This window comes from Juglans microcarpa x Juglans regia, chromosome 3D, assembly GCF_004785595.1.
Source record: "Juglans microcarpa x Juglans regia isolate MS1-56 chromosome 3D, Jm3101_v1.0, whole genome shotgun sequence".
Lineage (NCBI taxonomy): Eukaryota > Viridiplantae > Streptophyta > Magnoliopsida > Fagales > Juglandaceae > Juglans > Juglans microcarpa x Juglans regia.
In genome coordinates this window covers 20,172,539-20,189,812 of record NC_054598.1, presented here as the reverse complement: position 1 = coordinate 20,189,812, position 17,274 = coordinate 20,172,539, and the positions used below count along the sequence as shown (strand labels likewise).

The following is a 17,274-nucleotide window of genomic DNA, read 5'->3' as shown; positions in this document are numbered from 1 at the left end:
CTGCCTACTTGAGACATGCACACCCAACTTCTCCTTTATAAAAGTGCCCCTGACGTTCTTTGCCAACCAATTCACAAGTTCAAATTCGACGCCGGGCATGTTGGGAGCAACTGACGTCGTGGCTAGAGAAGAGAATAAAGCGAAAGAGTGAACATTTGTAGCATAGATCCTACATAGAAGGTATGGTTTGGAAGAGGAAAAATGGAGTGGTGGCAAAGAAAATAAAAAAACATAAAAATAAAAATAAAAATAAGTGTGGTGTGTTGTGTGCAAGATAAAGAGTAGCAAAACTCAATCGCATAATCATTTATCCATTTAATTCTATTATTCAATACTATTTTAAACGTCTTTTTAATTATTGCTAGAATTTCACGACTTTTTACTAATATTTTCATTTACCACTCGGTTTCTATCTTTATATTTATAACTAATATGATTTGAAAACATTTATTTTTCTCATGTCAGCTATTTTTTCAATTATTTGTATTATAATTATTAAGAGAATTTTAATTCATCACGAGTATTTTTTTCATTTAATTTTTATTTAAAATACACTTCAATACATGAGAGACCGTTAAGGTTCCTATTCCTTAAACATCCTTCAAATTTTACTTTCCAAAACAATCAACCATAAGTTTAATTATTTTAAAGGTGAACTTTTTTTTGCCTAATTTCATTTATAAATGTTTCTTGATTTGAGTTGAATGACATCATTCATTCATGGGTTAAATAACTGTAAATATAAATTAATTTGAAAGGTAATGGAATTTTATAGGTTGAATGCACTTTCTTCTTTTGTCTGTGGCATTTCATCCAGCTTTCTCGCTCATAACATGTCTTTTTTTTCGTAATTTTAGAAGTATAATGACCTTTTTTTTATTACAGGAGGGAGGGAGATTGAACCCTAGTTCTCCGACTTAAGAAACTAGGACCATTGACATATGGTCCAAATGATCTTGGCTGAAGTATATTGACTTGAGATGCTTATTATAGTGGTTTTTTAAATATCTCTTTAGTATAATCATTCTGGATCAATAAAATTAAAAAAAGAAGAGATTTATATTGAGACACCACACTTATTTTCATATTTTTATAATGTCTTATTTTAATTTGCTGATCATAAATTCATTTTAGATTTGTAAGAGAGATTACACAAAATAAACTCACAAATTAATGTGGTTTTATGAGATCCGTTAGATCTACTTTACAATAAAATTAACTTTATAATCTGACGTATTATATCAAACCATATCATTTTATAGATTTACTGTTGTGTAAGTCCTTTGTCTAAAATATTACCCTTTTATTTTTTATTTTGATCATGCCGCATAAAAGCAAAAAAGAAAGAAGATGACTAGCAACTTAGATGCAGTTTCCTAAAAAAAAAAAAAAAAAAAATGCAGTTTTTTTAATGCCACATCTCTTGAGTAAGAGCCCGCAGCAATGAATGCATTTCTGTACCATATATATAATAAGTGAGAATAACGTTAACAATATTTTTGTCGTCCTCCGTATATGTGGTCTCCTTTTTTTTTTTTGTATTTTGTCTTTTTTATCCTTTTGTTTTGGTATTTTGTGTCTGTTTAAGTGAGGGTGTTTTGGTCTTTGAGATTTTTTTCCCTCCCGAGTCTTTTTATTTTCTTTGCGTCTACTCTATCTGCCTTTTATCTCTGAAAGCAAAGTGTTTTCTCTCTCTCCGCATCTTCTCTGCATCTTTGCGTCGTCTTCTCTACATGTTCTCTATTTTCTTAGTGTTTTGTATTCTCTAGGTATTTCTTCAGGTTTGTTTTGTACAGTTTGATGTTTTTTTTTTTTTTTGTTCCATTAGTTTGGAGATTTTACATAGGTTTTTGGGTTTTTCCATGGGTTTGTGCACTCTGGATTTTTTTTTGGGTGCCGTTGGTTTAGGGATTTTACATTGGTTTCTTTAGATTTTACATGGGTTTGTGTATGTTGTGGGTTTTTAGCTTTTCTGCAAAAAAGTAAACATTTCTCGTTAGGCTGTTGGCTTTTTCTCTTCAGATTTGCATGTTGTGGGTTTGCATGTTGTGGGATTTTTGTATTTTTTATGAAAAAATATATTTTTTCGTGGGTTTTAGCTTTTTGGCATTAGGTTTCTTTTTTATGTTGATAAATGTTCATTTTTAAGTTCTGGATTTGTATGTTCTCAATTTTTTGTATTTTTTGGTGAAAAAATAGATTTTTTACAGGGGCTTCTTCGTATTGGATTTCTCTTAGTATTTTGTGTTCTCTGGGTATTTCTTCAGGTTTGTTTTGTGCAGTTTGGTTTTTTTTTTGGGTGCCATTAGTTGGAGAATTTTACATTGGTTTGTTGGGTTTTTCCAGTTTGGGCACTCTGGGTTGCGATGTTCTGGGTTCTGGGTTTGCATGTTGTGAGTTTTTTGTATTTTTTGTGAAAAATATATTTTTTTCGTGGGTTTTAACTTTTTCGCGTTAGGTTTCTTTTTTATGTAGTTAAATGTTCGTTTTTATGTCCTGGATTTGTATGTTCTCGGTTTTTTATATTTTCTTGTGAAAAAATATATTTTTCACATGGGCTTCTTCACATTCTCTCTTTGGATTTGCAGATGTGTTGTTTCTTTTTTTTTTTTATGGGTTTAAGCTTTTCCGTGTTGGATTTTTTTTTCGGGTTTGTATGTTGTGGGTTTTTTGTAATTTTTATGAAACAATATATTTTTTCGTGGGTTTTAACTTTTTGGCGCTAGGTTTCTTTTTTATGTCGTTAAATGTTCTTTTTTATGTTCTAGATTTGTATGTTCTCGATTTTTTGTATTTTTTTTTTGTGAAAAAATAGATTTTTTAAATGGGCTTCTTCGCATTCTCTCTTTGGATTTGTAGATATGTTGTTCCTTTTTTTTTTTTTTTTTTATGGGTTTTAGCTTTTCTGCGTTGGATCTTTTTTTTCATGATGTTAAATCTGGTTTTAACATTTTTTATGGTTTTTTTTTTTTGTGTGGTTGATTTTACATGGGTCTGTGCATGTTGTGGGTTTTTGATATTTTTTGCGGAAAAATAAACTTTTCTCGTGGGGCTGTTGGTTGTTTCTCCTTTGTATGTTCTGGGTTTGCATGTTGTGGGTTTTTTGTATTTTTTGTAAAAAAATATATTTTTTTGTGGATTTTAGCTTTTTGGAGTTAGGTTTATTTTTTATGTCATTAAATCTTCGTTTTTATGTTCTGGATTTGTATGTTCTCTGTTTTTTGTATTCTTTTGTAAAAAAATAGATTTTTTTACATGGGCTTCTTCACATTCTCTCTTTGAATTTGCAGATATGTTGTTCCTTTTATTTATTTATTTTTATGGGTTTTAGCCTTTTCACATTGGATCTTTCTTTTCATGACGTTAAATCTGGTTTTAACATTTTGTATGAGTTTTTTTTTTATAAATTTTTTATTCTATTTTCTGCTAGCTAGAGGCAAGTTTTGAAACTGCGTTTGCATGTTCTGAGTTTTTTGTATTTTTTGTGAAAAAGTATATTTTTTTTTATGGATTTTAGCTTTTTTCCCTTGAGGTTTTTCTCATGCTATTAAATTTGGTTTTAACATTTTGCTTGAGTTTTTTTTTTGTATTATGTGGTTTACTGATCTAGGGTTGTCTATAGTTTTTTTTCCTTTATTATTTCAGGATTTTTTTTCCTTTTTCCTTTTTATTTTGGAAGAGAAAGAAAAAACTTATTTAAATAAATCAAGGCTTATTGTGAAGGTGAAGTTTGTTCATCTCTTAGTTCATTTCATGCTTACAACAAGAAACAACTAATTCAATTTGGTGCTAGCTAGAGGCAAGTTTTGAAAATGTGCTCGATTTTTTTTATTCTGTTTTTTCAATTTCTTTATTTTGTATGTTATTTGGGGGTTTGCATGTTGTGAGTTTATGTGTTTAGTTTTTCCTTTCATGCATTTTTTAACTTCTTCATTTTTGGGTTCTACTTCATTTATTTTTTTATTCAGTTGTTCACACTTTTTTTTTCTCTTTGAATTTATGCACTTGATTGTTTGGTTCTTTGAAGGAATTTGGGTTGTGTATATTGTGGGTTTGCATGTTGTGAGTTTATGTGTTTGGTTTTTTCTTTCATGCATTTTTTAACTTCTTCATTTTTGGGTTTTGCTTCATTTTATTTTTTATTCAGTTGTTCACACTTTTTTTTTTTATGTTATCACGTTGGTTTTTGTTTCTCTTTGAATTTATGTACTTGATTGGTTTAGTTCTTTGAAGGAATTTGGGTTGTGAAGTCACCGCTTTGGTTTGTTTCCTCAAATTGAAAGATTGAGATCAAAGTTTAAACTTTCTAGAAAAGATATATGAATTTAATTTTTTTGGTTTGCATTTCATTGCTTTAGATTGATGACAAATTCAAAACAAATTTGGATTGTTTCAACTGTACTACATATAAATTTGATCTTGAGTTGCTGACTTTCTAATTTTGATTCATTTTGTAGAATAAAATAAAAAATAACATTTATTATTTTGCTTCTTCTCAAAAAAGAGAATTTAGATGATAAGGGTTTTCATTAGTTGATGAGGGTTCTTAATAGAATCTTTTGTGTCGTGTTTGATGTCTTGATTAGATTTGGTTTTTGGGGCGACATTTTTTATGTTGCTTTAAGGCCTTCATTTTTTTTTTTTTTTTTTTTTTTGTTCTCATTCCGTGGTTGATGATGCACTTCGTTTTTGTGAAAAGAAGTATATGGATTTTTGTTTGGATGTGCATGTTTGTGGACTTGATTTTTTTGGGGAAGTTTTGATGAAAGATATGATTTTTTGTTTTTACATTTAAGGGTTCCGATTTTTTGCCACATAACATATAGCATTTGTTTGTTTGTGGAAGAAATATACGGGTTCTTTTCCTTTGCTATGCCGCGAAAGATGATTCCACTTGGTTTTTATTCAAGTTTTGAAACTAATTTTTTTTTTAGGTGGTGATGTGGTGATGCATAATAGAAAATCTTTTTTTTTTTTTGGCGAGTTTAAGTGGGTGTTTTGATTCTGCAGATCTGTTTTTTTTTAAGGCCGGTTTAAGTGAGTGTTTTCATACACCTCACTTGTTGCAGTCATCTCTGATGAGAGCGTCACGTTTGAGACAAGGGGTCTTTTTTTGCATTTCATTGCTTTAGATTGATGACAAATTTGAAACAAATTTGGATTGTTTCAATTGTACTACATATAAATTTGATCTTGAGTTGCTGACTTTTTAATTTTGATTCATTTTGTACAATAAAATAAAAAATAACGTTATTTTTGCTTCTTTTCAAAAAAGAAAATTTAGATGATGAGGGTTTTCATTAGTTAATGAGGGTTCTTAACAGAATCTTTTACTATTATAGTGTTTAGATAAAAACAAGTTGATGAGGGTTTTTGTTCATTGTCTGATGAAAATCCTCATTCATCATACATTTTAATATCAATTAATTCTGCAGAAAAAAAAATATATGCTGATTACTATGGTTGCAATATGAACTTTACTTCCTCTTTAAAATTAAATCAAACTACATTTTGTAAATTTATATCAAACTTCTTTTGCATATATATTACTATGGTTGTTGCGTATTTTATTTGTTTTCTTTCTTTGTAATTTACTATTCTTTTTTCTTTGACATTTCTTTTTTTTTTTTTTTTTTTTGCAATTAGATTATAACTATTTTTTTATTATATGATTCATAGATTTGTAACAAAATATAATTTTTTTTTTATAATGCAGTTGTGTTATTTATATTTCTATCTATATATAGTTCATATATATATATATAATTAGCATATATATATATATATATATATATTTTCTCTCCATTGGACAAATGTCCCTTGGACGTTTTATTACTACTAGTAGCACTAAAATGTGTCAACAGCCAAACAAGTGATCATTACGAAGCTTGTTAGGCTATGTTTGGTTAGTAAATTAATCTTAAACTATTTTATTATTATCTATTAAAAGTTCATTACTATTTACATTCTATTTTTTTTATTATTTACTATTTTTCACTGCTATTTATAAATCATCTAAGATCAACTCTGGAGAGAATGTTCCAACCGATTAGCCCCTAAGATGGACCTGGGCCCTTACCAACGACTAAAGCCCATATCGTAACCAAGGAGCCCAGCCCAGTACAAAAGAAACCAGCCCAAGGCCAATAATGACTAGATAAGCTAATACTGACGGGATAACTATCCAACCTATAGTAAAAGATAAAAAAGGTTATTATTCGAACTTGCTAAGAGAAGAATCATCATCTCTAAATTTGAATTTGAATAAAAGATAACTACTACCCGTTAGAGAAAAAAGATAGATTACAGGACTATATAAAGGAAAAACCCAGGTAAGTAAAGGGATCGAATGATTGTTGTTATTATTATTATCCTCAGATTACTAACTTAGGCATTGGAGGCATACCCTTGGACCCCTGAGCTCTCTACACTTTGGTTTCAGGTGATCGTGAGGTGGTGGCGGTGAAATACGTCCATAACAGTTGGCGCCGCCTGTTGGATTCTTTAAGTCTCACACGTTGCGTGCTTTTCACATGCCCATCACTACTCGGTTTCAAGCAACTAGAGATCAAGGAGAAACTTCACAAAACATGGAGGAGAAGATCGCGGAAATGGAGGAAATGATAAAGAAACTTACCACGGATATGGATTCCTTATCTAAGGAAAATGAGACTCTTAAGTCACATAATGGGCCGTCAGGCATGGATGTGACACTTAATCAGGCTGATAGGGTAGAGATGGAGACAAATAGTGCAGGAAAAGGCCATCAAGAAGAAACGTCCTTGTGAAGGCGGGAAGAAGCAAAGAAATGTTAAAAAGGCTCGTGTCTCACCTCGCTCCGATGAGTCCACTTCATCCAAAGGTGGTTCTCTTCTTCCCTCGACGGCGAGCGGAGATACAAAATTGGTACTTCCTAAATAACAGAGCAAGGCCAAGTTGAGTTCTCCTCAGGATTTGCAGAGTAAAATTGCCTCCCAAAAAGGTGGGAGCACCAAGGTAGCCACTTCTCAGGAGAGACTAAGCGTTATGATTGCCTCTATGGATCCACTATCTCTTTCCTTGGATGACGACAAGTTGTAGGCCGAGGAAGACCTTGATAGCATACAAGCTGCAGAGGCGGTCGTCGAAACTGCTGTGCAACCTTCGACTGCTCCAATTGATGATTCCCAACAGCAATGTGATGATACTCCCATGGAAGAGGAATTCTTATTTTGAATCTCGTCCTCCTTATGACATCACCTTCTACTCCTGCGAGCTTCCTGCCCTTTGAAGCTTCTACGCCTCTACTGACCTCGCCTTGACGAATCGTTTTTGTGCCTTCTGGCGCTCCTTCGGATCTACCCCGATTGGATGGGGGCGAGGAGGGGAGTGCTCAAGAGTTAATTGCGGTGCCTAGTTCCCTTGCCTCAACAACTTCGGGTGGGGTTACTCCAGATTTGCCCCAACTTACTTAGGGAGAAAGACCTATGCAAGGTGGGTAAGATATGAAGAAATCTATAACATAGAGAGGCCCAACAAACAGTCCTGAGTACAAGGATCCCCATGATATCCTTTGAAGAGGAAGATTGCCAAGGGGTTGTTTACCCCCATGATGATGCTTTGGTGATAACAATGTTGGTGGCAAATTTTACTACCAAGAGAATACTAATTGATAATGAAAGTTTGGCGGATATCTTGTTCTAGGATGCTTTCGGCAAAATGGGGATTGGCGAAGAACAGTTGAAACCAACACCAACTACACTGAAAGGGTTCGCTGGAGATGCGGTGCAACCAATGGGGTCTATTACATTTCCAATATCTGTAGGCACAGACCCTTATGTCACCACGACAATGATTGAGTTTTTAGTAGTGAGAACTCGGTCGGCATATAATGCGACCATTGGGTGGCCCACGTTGAATGCATTAAAGGCCATTACCTCGACCTATCATCTAAAAATGAAGTTCGCAAAAGGCGAGGTACACGGACCAAGAGGAATAGGCGAAGTACGAGGTGAGCTGGTTTTGGCCAGAGAATGTTATGTGCAGAAGCTCAGACAAGGGTAAAGGGAGGTCAGTATGGTGGATTCCGAAAAGCATTCGATCCTCCCGCTGGGACCACAAGTAATGGCGACGGAGTTAGAGACTAGGGATGAAGATACCCTAAAGCATGGTGAGGCAGATGAACCTCTAAAGCTGGTCACCCATGAGGTGAACCATCCCAAAAGCCATGTGAAGATCGGGACAAAATTGGCACAAGAAGAAAGACAGCAACTGATAGATTTCCATATAGACCATAAAGATGTATTCACATGGAGTCATAAGGATATGCCCGGGATAGGAGAGGAAGTTATCGAACATGAGCTGAACGTAGACCCAAAGTTACGCCTAGTAAAACAAAAGAAGAGAAACTTTAGTACAGAGAAGTTTGAAGCAATCACAGAGGAGGTAGATTGGTTGTTAGCAGCTGGATTGATCAGGTTGTACCCCGTCGGGATGAAACTAGTGAGATGGGGAAGCTAATGAAAAGCTCGGGCCTTCCTGTTGAACCGCCTGTTTGCCGCCATTTGTTTATCGCCACTGAAGCTACCTTTCCCAGAGGGATTTTTCAAATGTTTCTTCGTCGGCCATCAAATCGAGTGGTTCCTCTAGCTCCCATCCGGTGGCTTCCTCGACCTCCTTACCCACTCGCTGAGCAGAGGTCATCAATGCTTTTGCTCAATAGCTTCGCAGTGCTTTGTGCCTATATTGTTACGTTGTCTCTAACGCTTTGGTTAATAATTCCAAAGACATATTTTTGATCGTTTCTTTCTCTCTATTTTTTTTAGGGGATTGATCATCTTGTTGCTGACCTTGTGGATGATTGGATGCATTTGGAGGGTGAGAAGTACCAACTGGCCGACGAGTTGGCCACCCTTCATGCCCAAGTTGCTTCACTCCAGGATGAGCTGGCAACTTCTCCTGGGAATGCTGACCACTACCGTTGGGAGGTGGTAGCAATTGTGAAAGAACAGGATCTGCCTTGGAGAGTTCTCAGAATGATCTTAATAGGGTCCTTCCCCAGCTGGCTGCTGCCCCCAAGATTCGATTACGAGCCTGGGGTATAGGCTTCAAGTTGGGGGTAAAACAGCTTCGTGAGCTCCTTTTTCGGGAACCCACAACGAATTTGCATACCTTGGAATGGAAGTCTATTCGAGCTAGTGAGGTTGCCCTTTGTTTCTGTGGCTCCCTTGGTCGGGCTGAGATGCCTGACGCTTTTTGCCGTCCATCCTGTTGCCTGCTTAGCTTGGAGCTTTCTCATTCCCCTCCGGATTTACTTTTGATTGAATTTTTTTAAAGCCTTGTAAATGACTGAATTTCGAAAGACATTTTTTTTAACCTTTGCAAGCTGTTTTTTAGGCTTTTGAACTTTCTTTATTGGCTGTGAAGTATCCATTGCTGCTTCTGCATCATGATATCAACCCATGCTATTCATACCTTATGTATTAGCCTTATATTTTTCTTGATTGCAAGTGTAACGTCTCCCATCGGTAGGAATTTTTCTTGACCTCCTCTAACCCTTTGGGGCTAGGGAGAGAGTTCCTCAACCACGTCGCCTTCTGGCGAGAAGGTGTTAACAAAAGAGTTCCTCAATCATTTTAACTTATAAGTTTTTAGGGTTGTGGGAGAGTTCCTCGACCACGTCACCTTCTGGCAAGAAAGTGTTAACAGGAGAGTTTATCAACTATTTTAACCTTTAAGTTTTTAGGCTCGTGGAAAAGTTCCTTGACCACGTCGCCTTCTGGCGAGAAGGTGTTAACGAGAGATTTCCTCAACTGTTTTAACCTTTAAGCTTTTACGTTCGTGTGAGAGTTCCTCAACCATGCCGCATTCTGGCAAAAAGGTGTTAACGGTAGAGTTCCTCGACCATTTTAACTTTTAAGTTTTTAGGCTCGTGGGAGAGTTCCTCGACCATGTCGCCTTCGGGCGAGAAGGTGTTAACGAGAGATTTCCTCAGCCGTTTTAACCTTAAGTTTTTAATTTCGTGGGAGAGTTCCTCGACCACGCTGCCCTCTGGCAAGAAGGTGTTAACGGGAGAGTTACTCGACCGTTTTAACCTTTAAGTTTTTAGCATTGTGGGAGAGTTCCTCGACCACATTGTCTTCTGGCGTAAAGGTGTTAACGAGAGAGTTCCTCAACCGTTTTAACCTTTAAGTTTTTAGGCTCGTGGGAGAGTTTCTCGACCACGTCGCCTTCTGGCGAGAAGGTGTTAACGGGAGATTTCCTCAACCGTTTTAACCTCTAACTTTTTAAGTTCGGGGGAGAGTTCCTCGACCACACCACCATCTGGCGAAAAGGTGTTAACGGGAGAGTTCTTCGACCATTTTAACCTTTAAGTTTTTAGGGCCATGGGAGAGTTTCTCGACCACGTTGCCTTCTAGCGAGGAAGGTGTTAACGGGAGAGTTCCTCAACCGTTTTAAACTTAGGCTCGTGGGAGAGTTCCTCGACCACGTCGCCTTCTGACAAAGGTGTTAACGAGAGAGTTCCTCAACCATTTTAACCTTTAAGTTTTTAGGTTCGTGGGACCTTTAAGTTTTTAACCTTGGATACTTATTGAAAAGTTAAAAGGAACAAAACAAAACGTGCCAGCATTTTTTGAAAATGATATTCTTACATAAATCAACAAATGAAATGAAAGAAAACTACATATCTTTCCTTTAAACGTAGTACATTCGTAGGTACTCTGCGTTCCATGGGTGAGGTAGCTGGCGTCGCATCCTAGAGTTGGTAAGTCCCCGGCCAGTGGCTTGCCACTACAGCATAAGGTTCCTCCCACAGAGGGCCTAATTTCCCTTCTTCTCCCGTGGTCACGCAGGTTTCCTTCAGTACTAAGTCACCTGCTTTGAATGACCTGGGCCTCACTCGTTTATTGAAGTATTGCTCCACCTTCTTTTTAAAAGCCGCAACTCTAACTTCTGCATCTGCCCTTATCTCCTTTAACAGGTCTAAGCTTTCTTCTAACCCTGCCACGTTTGTTTCTAGATCAAAATTTCTTCTTCTGTAGCTTGGTAATCTGACCTCTACTGGTGCCATCGCCTCAATCCCATAGGCTAGGGCGAAAGGTGTTTGGCCTGTTGAGGTTTTTGCTATCGTTCTGTAAGCCCACAAAATTTCTGGGAGCTCGTCAGCCCATAACCCTTTTCTGCTGCCTATCTTCTTTTTTAGTATACTCATGATGTTTTTATTAGTTGCTTCCACCTGTCCATTTGCCTAGAGATGGCCTGGGGAAGAGTACTTAACCTTGATTCCTAGCTCTGCACACCATTGACGATAATGTTAGGAGTCGAATTGTCTTCCATTATTAGAAATGATACATTGAGGTATCCTGAACCTGCATATTACTATCTTTCATAGGAACTTTGTCACACTTTGAGCAGTTATTGTAGCCATCGCCTCAACTTTTGCCCACTTTGTAAAGTAGTCAACAGCTACAATGATGAATTTGGTTCCTCTTTTGCTAAGGGGTATAGGGCCTACCAAATCTACTCCCCATTGGGCGAATGACCATGGGGACGTTATGGACCGCAACTCTTCAGGTGGTGCACCTAGGATTGGTGAATGAATCTGACATTGAACACATTTTTTTGCAAACTCCTTCGCATCTTTAAGTGCATTTGGCCAATAGTATATTGCCTTTACAATCTTTGCAGCGAGTGATCGTCCTCCTGAGTGACTCCTGCAAATCCCCTCATGTACTTCCTTCATCACATACTCAGCTTCTTCCTCTGTTACGCATCACAACAATAGGTTTCAAAAACCCTGCCTGTAGAGTACCCCGTCAATGATGGTAAACCTGGTCGCCCTGTTTCTTAGCTTTCTCACCTCTTCCCGAGATGAGGGAAGTTCACCTATCTCTAAATACGTTTTTATATCATTAGCCCATCCTGGCGTGTTCTCCCCAATATGCAAACTTTCTTCTCTTACTGCTGATCTAGCCATTGCTTGTAAACCAACCTTCCATGATAATGTTTCTTCTTGCTTTGCTGAGGCCGTGTGTGCCAATCGGTCAGCCTTGGAATTATCTCCACGAGGTATCTTCTCAATTCGAAAGTACTTGAGATCTTTGCTTTGTTCCTATACTTGGTGAATGTATTTTATCAGCTTGGATCCCCTCGCCAAATAGTCCCCTGTGATTTTCCTGACTACCACTTGTAAATTGGCTTTCATTTTAACTTCTTCACCTCTTAATACCCTTGTGATCACCAAATCGACGAGCACTGCTTCATACTCAGCTTCGTTGTTTGTCACCTTAAACTCCTATCGTACTGTGTGGTACAATTCTTTCCCCTCACTCGTTACTCTGTACACCCCGACTCCTCCACTTGCTCAGCAGGCTGACCCATCTACATACACTTGCCATGGATTCCTCTCAGGTGGTTTGTGGACTTCTTTGAAATTGGAAAACTCTGCTACAAAATCGGCTAGTATCTTCCCTTTCATAGCGCTTTTTGGTATGTAGTTGATGTCATACTCTCTTAGTTCAATTGACCATTTGACCAACCGTCCTGAGGTGTCTTGTTTTTGCAACACCTTTTGTAGAGGTGATGAAGTGATTACTCTTATTGGATGTGCTTGAAAATAATGTTGTAATCGCCTTGCTCCTACTACCACAGCAAAGGCGACCAACTCCACCTTTGGATACCTGGTCTCTGCTCCTCTCAACGCCCTGCTTACATAATACACTAGTTTTTGCTCCTTCCCTTCTTCTTGTACCAGCATAGCAGATACTGTGTCTGGAGTTACTGCTAAGTATAATGACAATGGCTCTCCCGGCTTTGTGTGACTGAGAAGTGGTGGCTTAACTAGATACTCTTTTAACTGAGAAAATGCTTCTTCGCACTTGGCATCCCACTCTCGTGCTTTCTAAGCACCTGAAAGAAAGGAAGACATTTATCCGTTGATCAAGAAACAAACCTGTTTAGGGCTGCAATCTTGCCTGCCAATTTCTATACTTTGTTCAAGTTTGTGGGCAATTTCATCTCTATTATTGCTCTGAGTTTCTCGAGATTTGCTTCGATTCCTCTCTCTAACACCATAAAACCGTGGAACTCTTCTGACTATACTCCAAATGCGCATTTTGTTGGGTTGAGCTTCATTTGGGATTGATGTAAAACCTGAAAAGCCTCTCTAAGGTCTTCTATGTGTTGGACAAACTCATTACCTTTTACCAGTAGATCATTAGCGTATACCTCCATGCTTCTTGGGATCTGGTTTTTAAACATTTTGTTTACCAACCTCTATTAGGTTGCCCCAGTGTTCTTCAAGCTGAAAGGCATCACTTTATAGCAATACAGTCCTTGATCAGTTATAAAGGAAGTTTTCTCTTGATCAACCTTCTTCATTCTTATTTGATTGTATCCCGAGTATGCGTCCATAATTCTTAACATTTTATGTCCTGTTGTTGCATCTACTATCAAATCTATCCTTGGTAATGGGAAGCTGTCTTTCGAGCAAGACTTATTGAGGTTAGTAAAATCCACACACTTTCGCTACCTTCCATTGGACTTTTTTACTAACACCACGTTAGACAGCCACTCTGGATAACGTGCTTCCTTGATGAATCCAACTGCTAATAACCGATCCACCTCCTCTGCGATTGCTTTGTACTTCTTGGTACTAAAGTTTATCTTCTTTTGTTTTACTAGGCATACCTTTGGGTCTACGTTCAGCTCATGTTCGATGACTTCCTCGCCTATCCCAGGCATATCCTTATGAGTCCATGCGAATACATCTTTATGGTCTAGAAGGAAATTTATCAGTTGTTGTCTTTCTTCTTGCGCCAATTTTGTCCTGATCTTCACATGGCTTTCGGGATGGTTCTGCTCAAGGGTGACCAACTCTTGAGATTCATCTGCCTCACCATGCTTTAGGGTATCTTCATCCCTAGTCTCTAACTCGGTCACCATTACCTCTTGAGCACTCCCCTCCTCAACCCCATCCAATCGAGGTAGATCCGAAGGAGTGCCAGAAGGCACAAAAACGATTGGCGAGGGCAAGGTCAGTAGAGGTGTAGAAGCTTCAAAGGGCGGAAAGCTCGCAGGAGTAGAAGGTGACGTGGTAAGGAGGACGGGATTCAAAATAAGAATGTCCTCTTCCACAGAAGTATCATCACATTGTTGTAGGGAATCATCAATTGGAGCTATAGAAGGCTACGCAATAGTTTTGGCGGCCGCCTCTGCGGCGAGTATGCTATCAAGGTCTTCCTCAGCCTAGAACATGACGTCATCCAAGGAAAGAGAGGATCCATAGAGGCGGTCATAACGCTTAGTCTCTCTTGAGAAGTGGCCACGTTGGTGCTCCCACCTTTCTAGGACGCAATTTTACTTGACAAATCCTGAGGAGAACTCAACTTGGCCCCACTCTATTTTTTAGGAAGTACCAATTTTGTATCTCTGCCCGCTGCCAAGGGAATAAGAGAACCACCTTTGGATGAAGTGGGCTCATCGGAATGAGGTGAGACGCAAGCCTTTTTAACATTTATTTGCTTCTTCCCTCCTTCGTCAGGACATTTCTTCTTTTTTAAGTCTCCTGCCGGTGTTGGGGGGGCACCCAGAAACTCACGCCCCAAAACATGGGTCTAGGAACCATCGTGAACCTCTCAATGTTGATAGGAGTGAAAAGCGGATCCGAGAGGCACAAATTGGGGTGAGCTTGAACCCAGGACTCCACTAACCTAATACGGGCCTCCTCTCAAGGGGAAAGAATCACTAAGTAGTCATCCCCATCAGGGACAGGGGACCAACATGCCTTAACAGAAAATTCCCAATTAGGAACTTCATTGGGGGGAAATTCCCAGCTAGAGCCAGCAATAAAGAAAATTTTATTGGTCCATTCCTTCACATGAGAGTATTTACGCTCTAAATCAACCAAGGCCCTACGGGATCTAAAACTGCAAAGATTCCCATTCAGATGCCTAAACCCGTGAAGGGAGAAAAACTCACGGGTTGTTAGGTCTGGGTACACATTGCCCACGAGTTCCAGCACCCATCACCACAAAACGCAGCAGGCCATCAAGATCCTCCAGGCGTTGGGCACCAATTGAGCAGGAGAAAGCCCTAAGACGTCTAACATGTCAAGGACAGGGTGCACAAAGGGCAGACGAAGCCCCATGGTGAACATAGCAAGGTAAAGAGCAACAGAGACAACCATACCTTTGACATCGATAGGTTTCTGGTTGGGAGCTGGGGCTTTCAACTCGACGGAATCAGGGATGTGGAAATTATTATGAGCATTCTCCAACTCACACGAAGTGACGACAAAGGAAAAGCGAGAACCTGCAAAAATGGAAGTCGGTGGAGCAACAATGAGTCGGGGAGGGGACTTGCGGGGTAAAGAAGAGTCTGAAGCAGCAACTACCTTACCCTTCGAAGAGGAGGAAGCCATGGAAGGATTGAAAGAAATCACAAAGAGGCAAGAACTCGGGGAGAGAAGGGGAATGCAAGAACCCAGAGAAGGGAAATGCAAGAACCTAGAGAAGGGATATGCAAGAACTCAGAAGAGGAAACGAAGCGGCGTACTAACACACCTCGAAGAAAGAAACGAAGCCTAATAATTAAGTCCCATCACACCACGTGCAATGAGACTTTGTGGGGTAACTAGAGAGGATGTTCTAATTGGTTAGCCCCTAAGATGGACCTGAGCCCTTACCAATGACTAAAGCCCATATCGTAACCGAGGAGCCCAGCCAAGTATAAAAGAAACCAGCCCAAGGCGAATAACGACTGGATAAGCTAATACCGACGGGATAACTATCCAGCCAATGGTAAAAGATAGAAGAGGATGTTATTCGAACTTGCTAAGAGATAAATCCTCATCTCTAAATTTGAATTTGAATGAAAGAGAACCACTACCCATAAGAGAAAAAAGATAGATCACGAAACTCTATATAAAGGAAAAAGCCAGGTAAGTAAAGGGATCAAATGATTGTTATTATTATTATCCTCAAATTATTATCTTAGCTATCAAAGGCGTTCTCTCGGACTCCCCGAGCTCTCTACACTTTGGTTGCAGGTGATCGTGAGGTGGTGGCAGTGAAACACATCCATAACAAACTCAATATCCGAACGTACCATGCTTCAAGAATGAGATGAGATGACAATTTTGTGAATAGTTGTAAAATGGTTTGTGAATATTAGTGAGATAGTTAAGTGTTTAATAGATTTTGGGTAAGGAAAAAAAATTGAATAAAAAATATTGAATAAAAAATATTGTTAAAATATAATTTTTTAATATATTTTTTATTTTTGAATTTGAAAAGGTTGAATAGTTTTTTGTATTTTATTTGAAAGTTTAGGAAAGTTGTAATAATTGTTTGAAAATGTTTGTGTTTGAATGATATTAAGGAAGAAAATGAGATGGGATGAGACGAAAACTATTTCCAAACAACCTTAGTCTCTCGAACTACGAAAAGAATGCTCATACATACCTAAGATGGGCGAAAAAGGCATATTTTAGAAAGGAAAATGCTAGGGCCATATGAGAAAACCAATCGAGGAATGGTATTGATAGTGTAAAAGTCAGCCTTAGTGATTCGACGGTGTCGAGTGGAAGGGCGTCGCTCAATGGATAAAAGTTACTTTAGGGATAATTTGCTGATCTTCTCCCAGAACTCACATCGACGGGAAGGTTTGACACTTCAATGAAATAAAAAATGAAAATAAAATTCGGGTTTAGATATATATGAGGTGCCAAACCTTCCCATCGATGTAAGCTCTTGGGGAAGATTAGCTTATTATCCTTAAAGTAACTTTTATCCGTTGAGCGACCGCCCTTCCACTCAGCACCATTGGGTCACTAAGGCTGACTTTCATCCCTGCTCGATGGGTGGGTCTTGCAGTCAAGCTCCCTTCTACCTTTGCACTCGAGGGCCAATCTTCATTTGGCTTGAGGAAAGCTTTACACGCCTCCATTACCTTTTGGGAGGCCTATGCCCCATAGAAATTGTCTACCTGAGACTGTCCATTGGCTCATAGGTCCTGACACAAGGTTATGTTTATTTTTAAAACATTTTTTCTAATGTATTTAATTAAAAATAATACAAAAATATAAACAAGCACAATACTAAAAAATAAACAAACATAAATCCTAACAAAAATAAGAAAAAGTCTGATCGGTACAAATGATAGGTACACTTTGTCGGTGTACCTATCATTTTCCTTTAAATATGTTTTTCTCGTATTCGGTTGATTACAGGGCTCCACGCATAATTCTTGCTTGTATTCAATGCATGATCATGGACGTCATGGGCCTTTTGATAG

General features: G+C 38.3%; 1 protein-coding gene across 1 annotated transcript; it reads right to left on the bottom strand.

Annotated features, from left to right (window-relative positions):
- Positions 1-10,735: 10,735 nt before the first annotated feature.
- LOC121255115 lies at positions 10,736-11,191 on the bottom strand. The gene has a single exon (XM_041155398.1). The coding sequence runs from the start codon at positions 11,189-11,191 to the stop codon at positions 10,736-10,738; it is 456 nt and encodes a 151-aa protein (XP_041011332.1).
- Between the last annotated feature and the right edge of the window lie 6,083 nt (positions 11,192-17,274).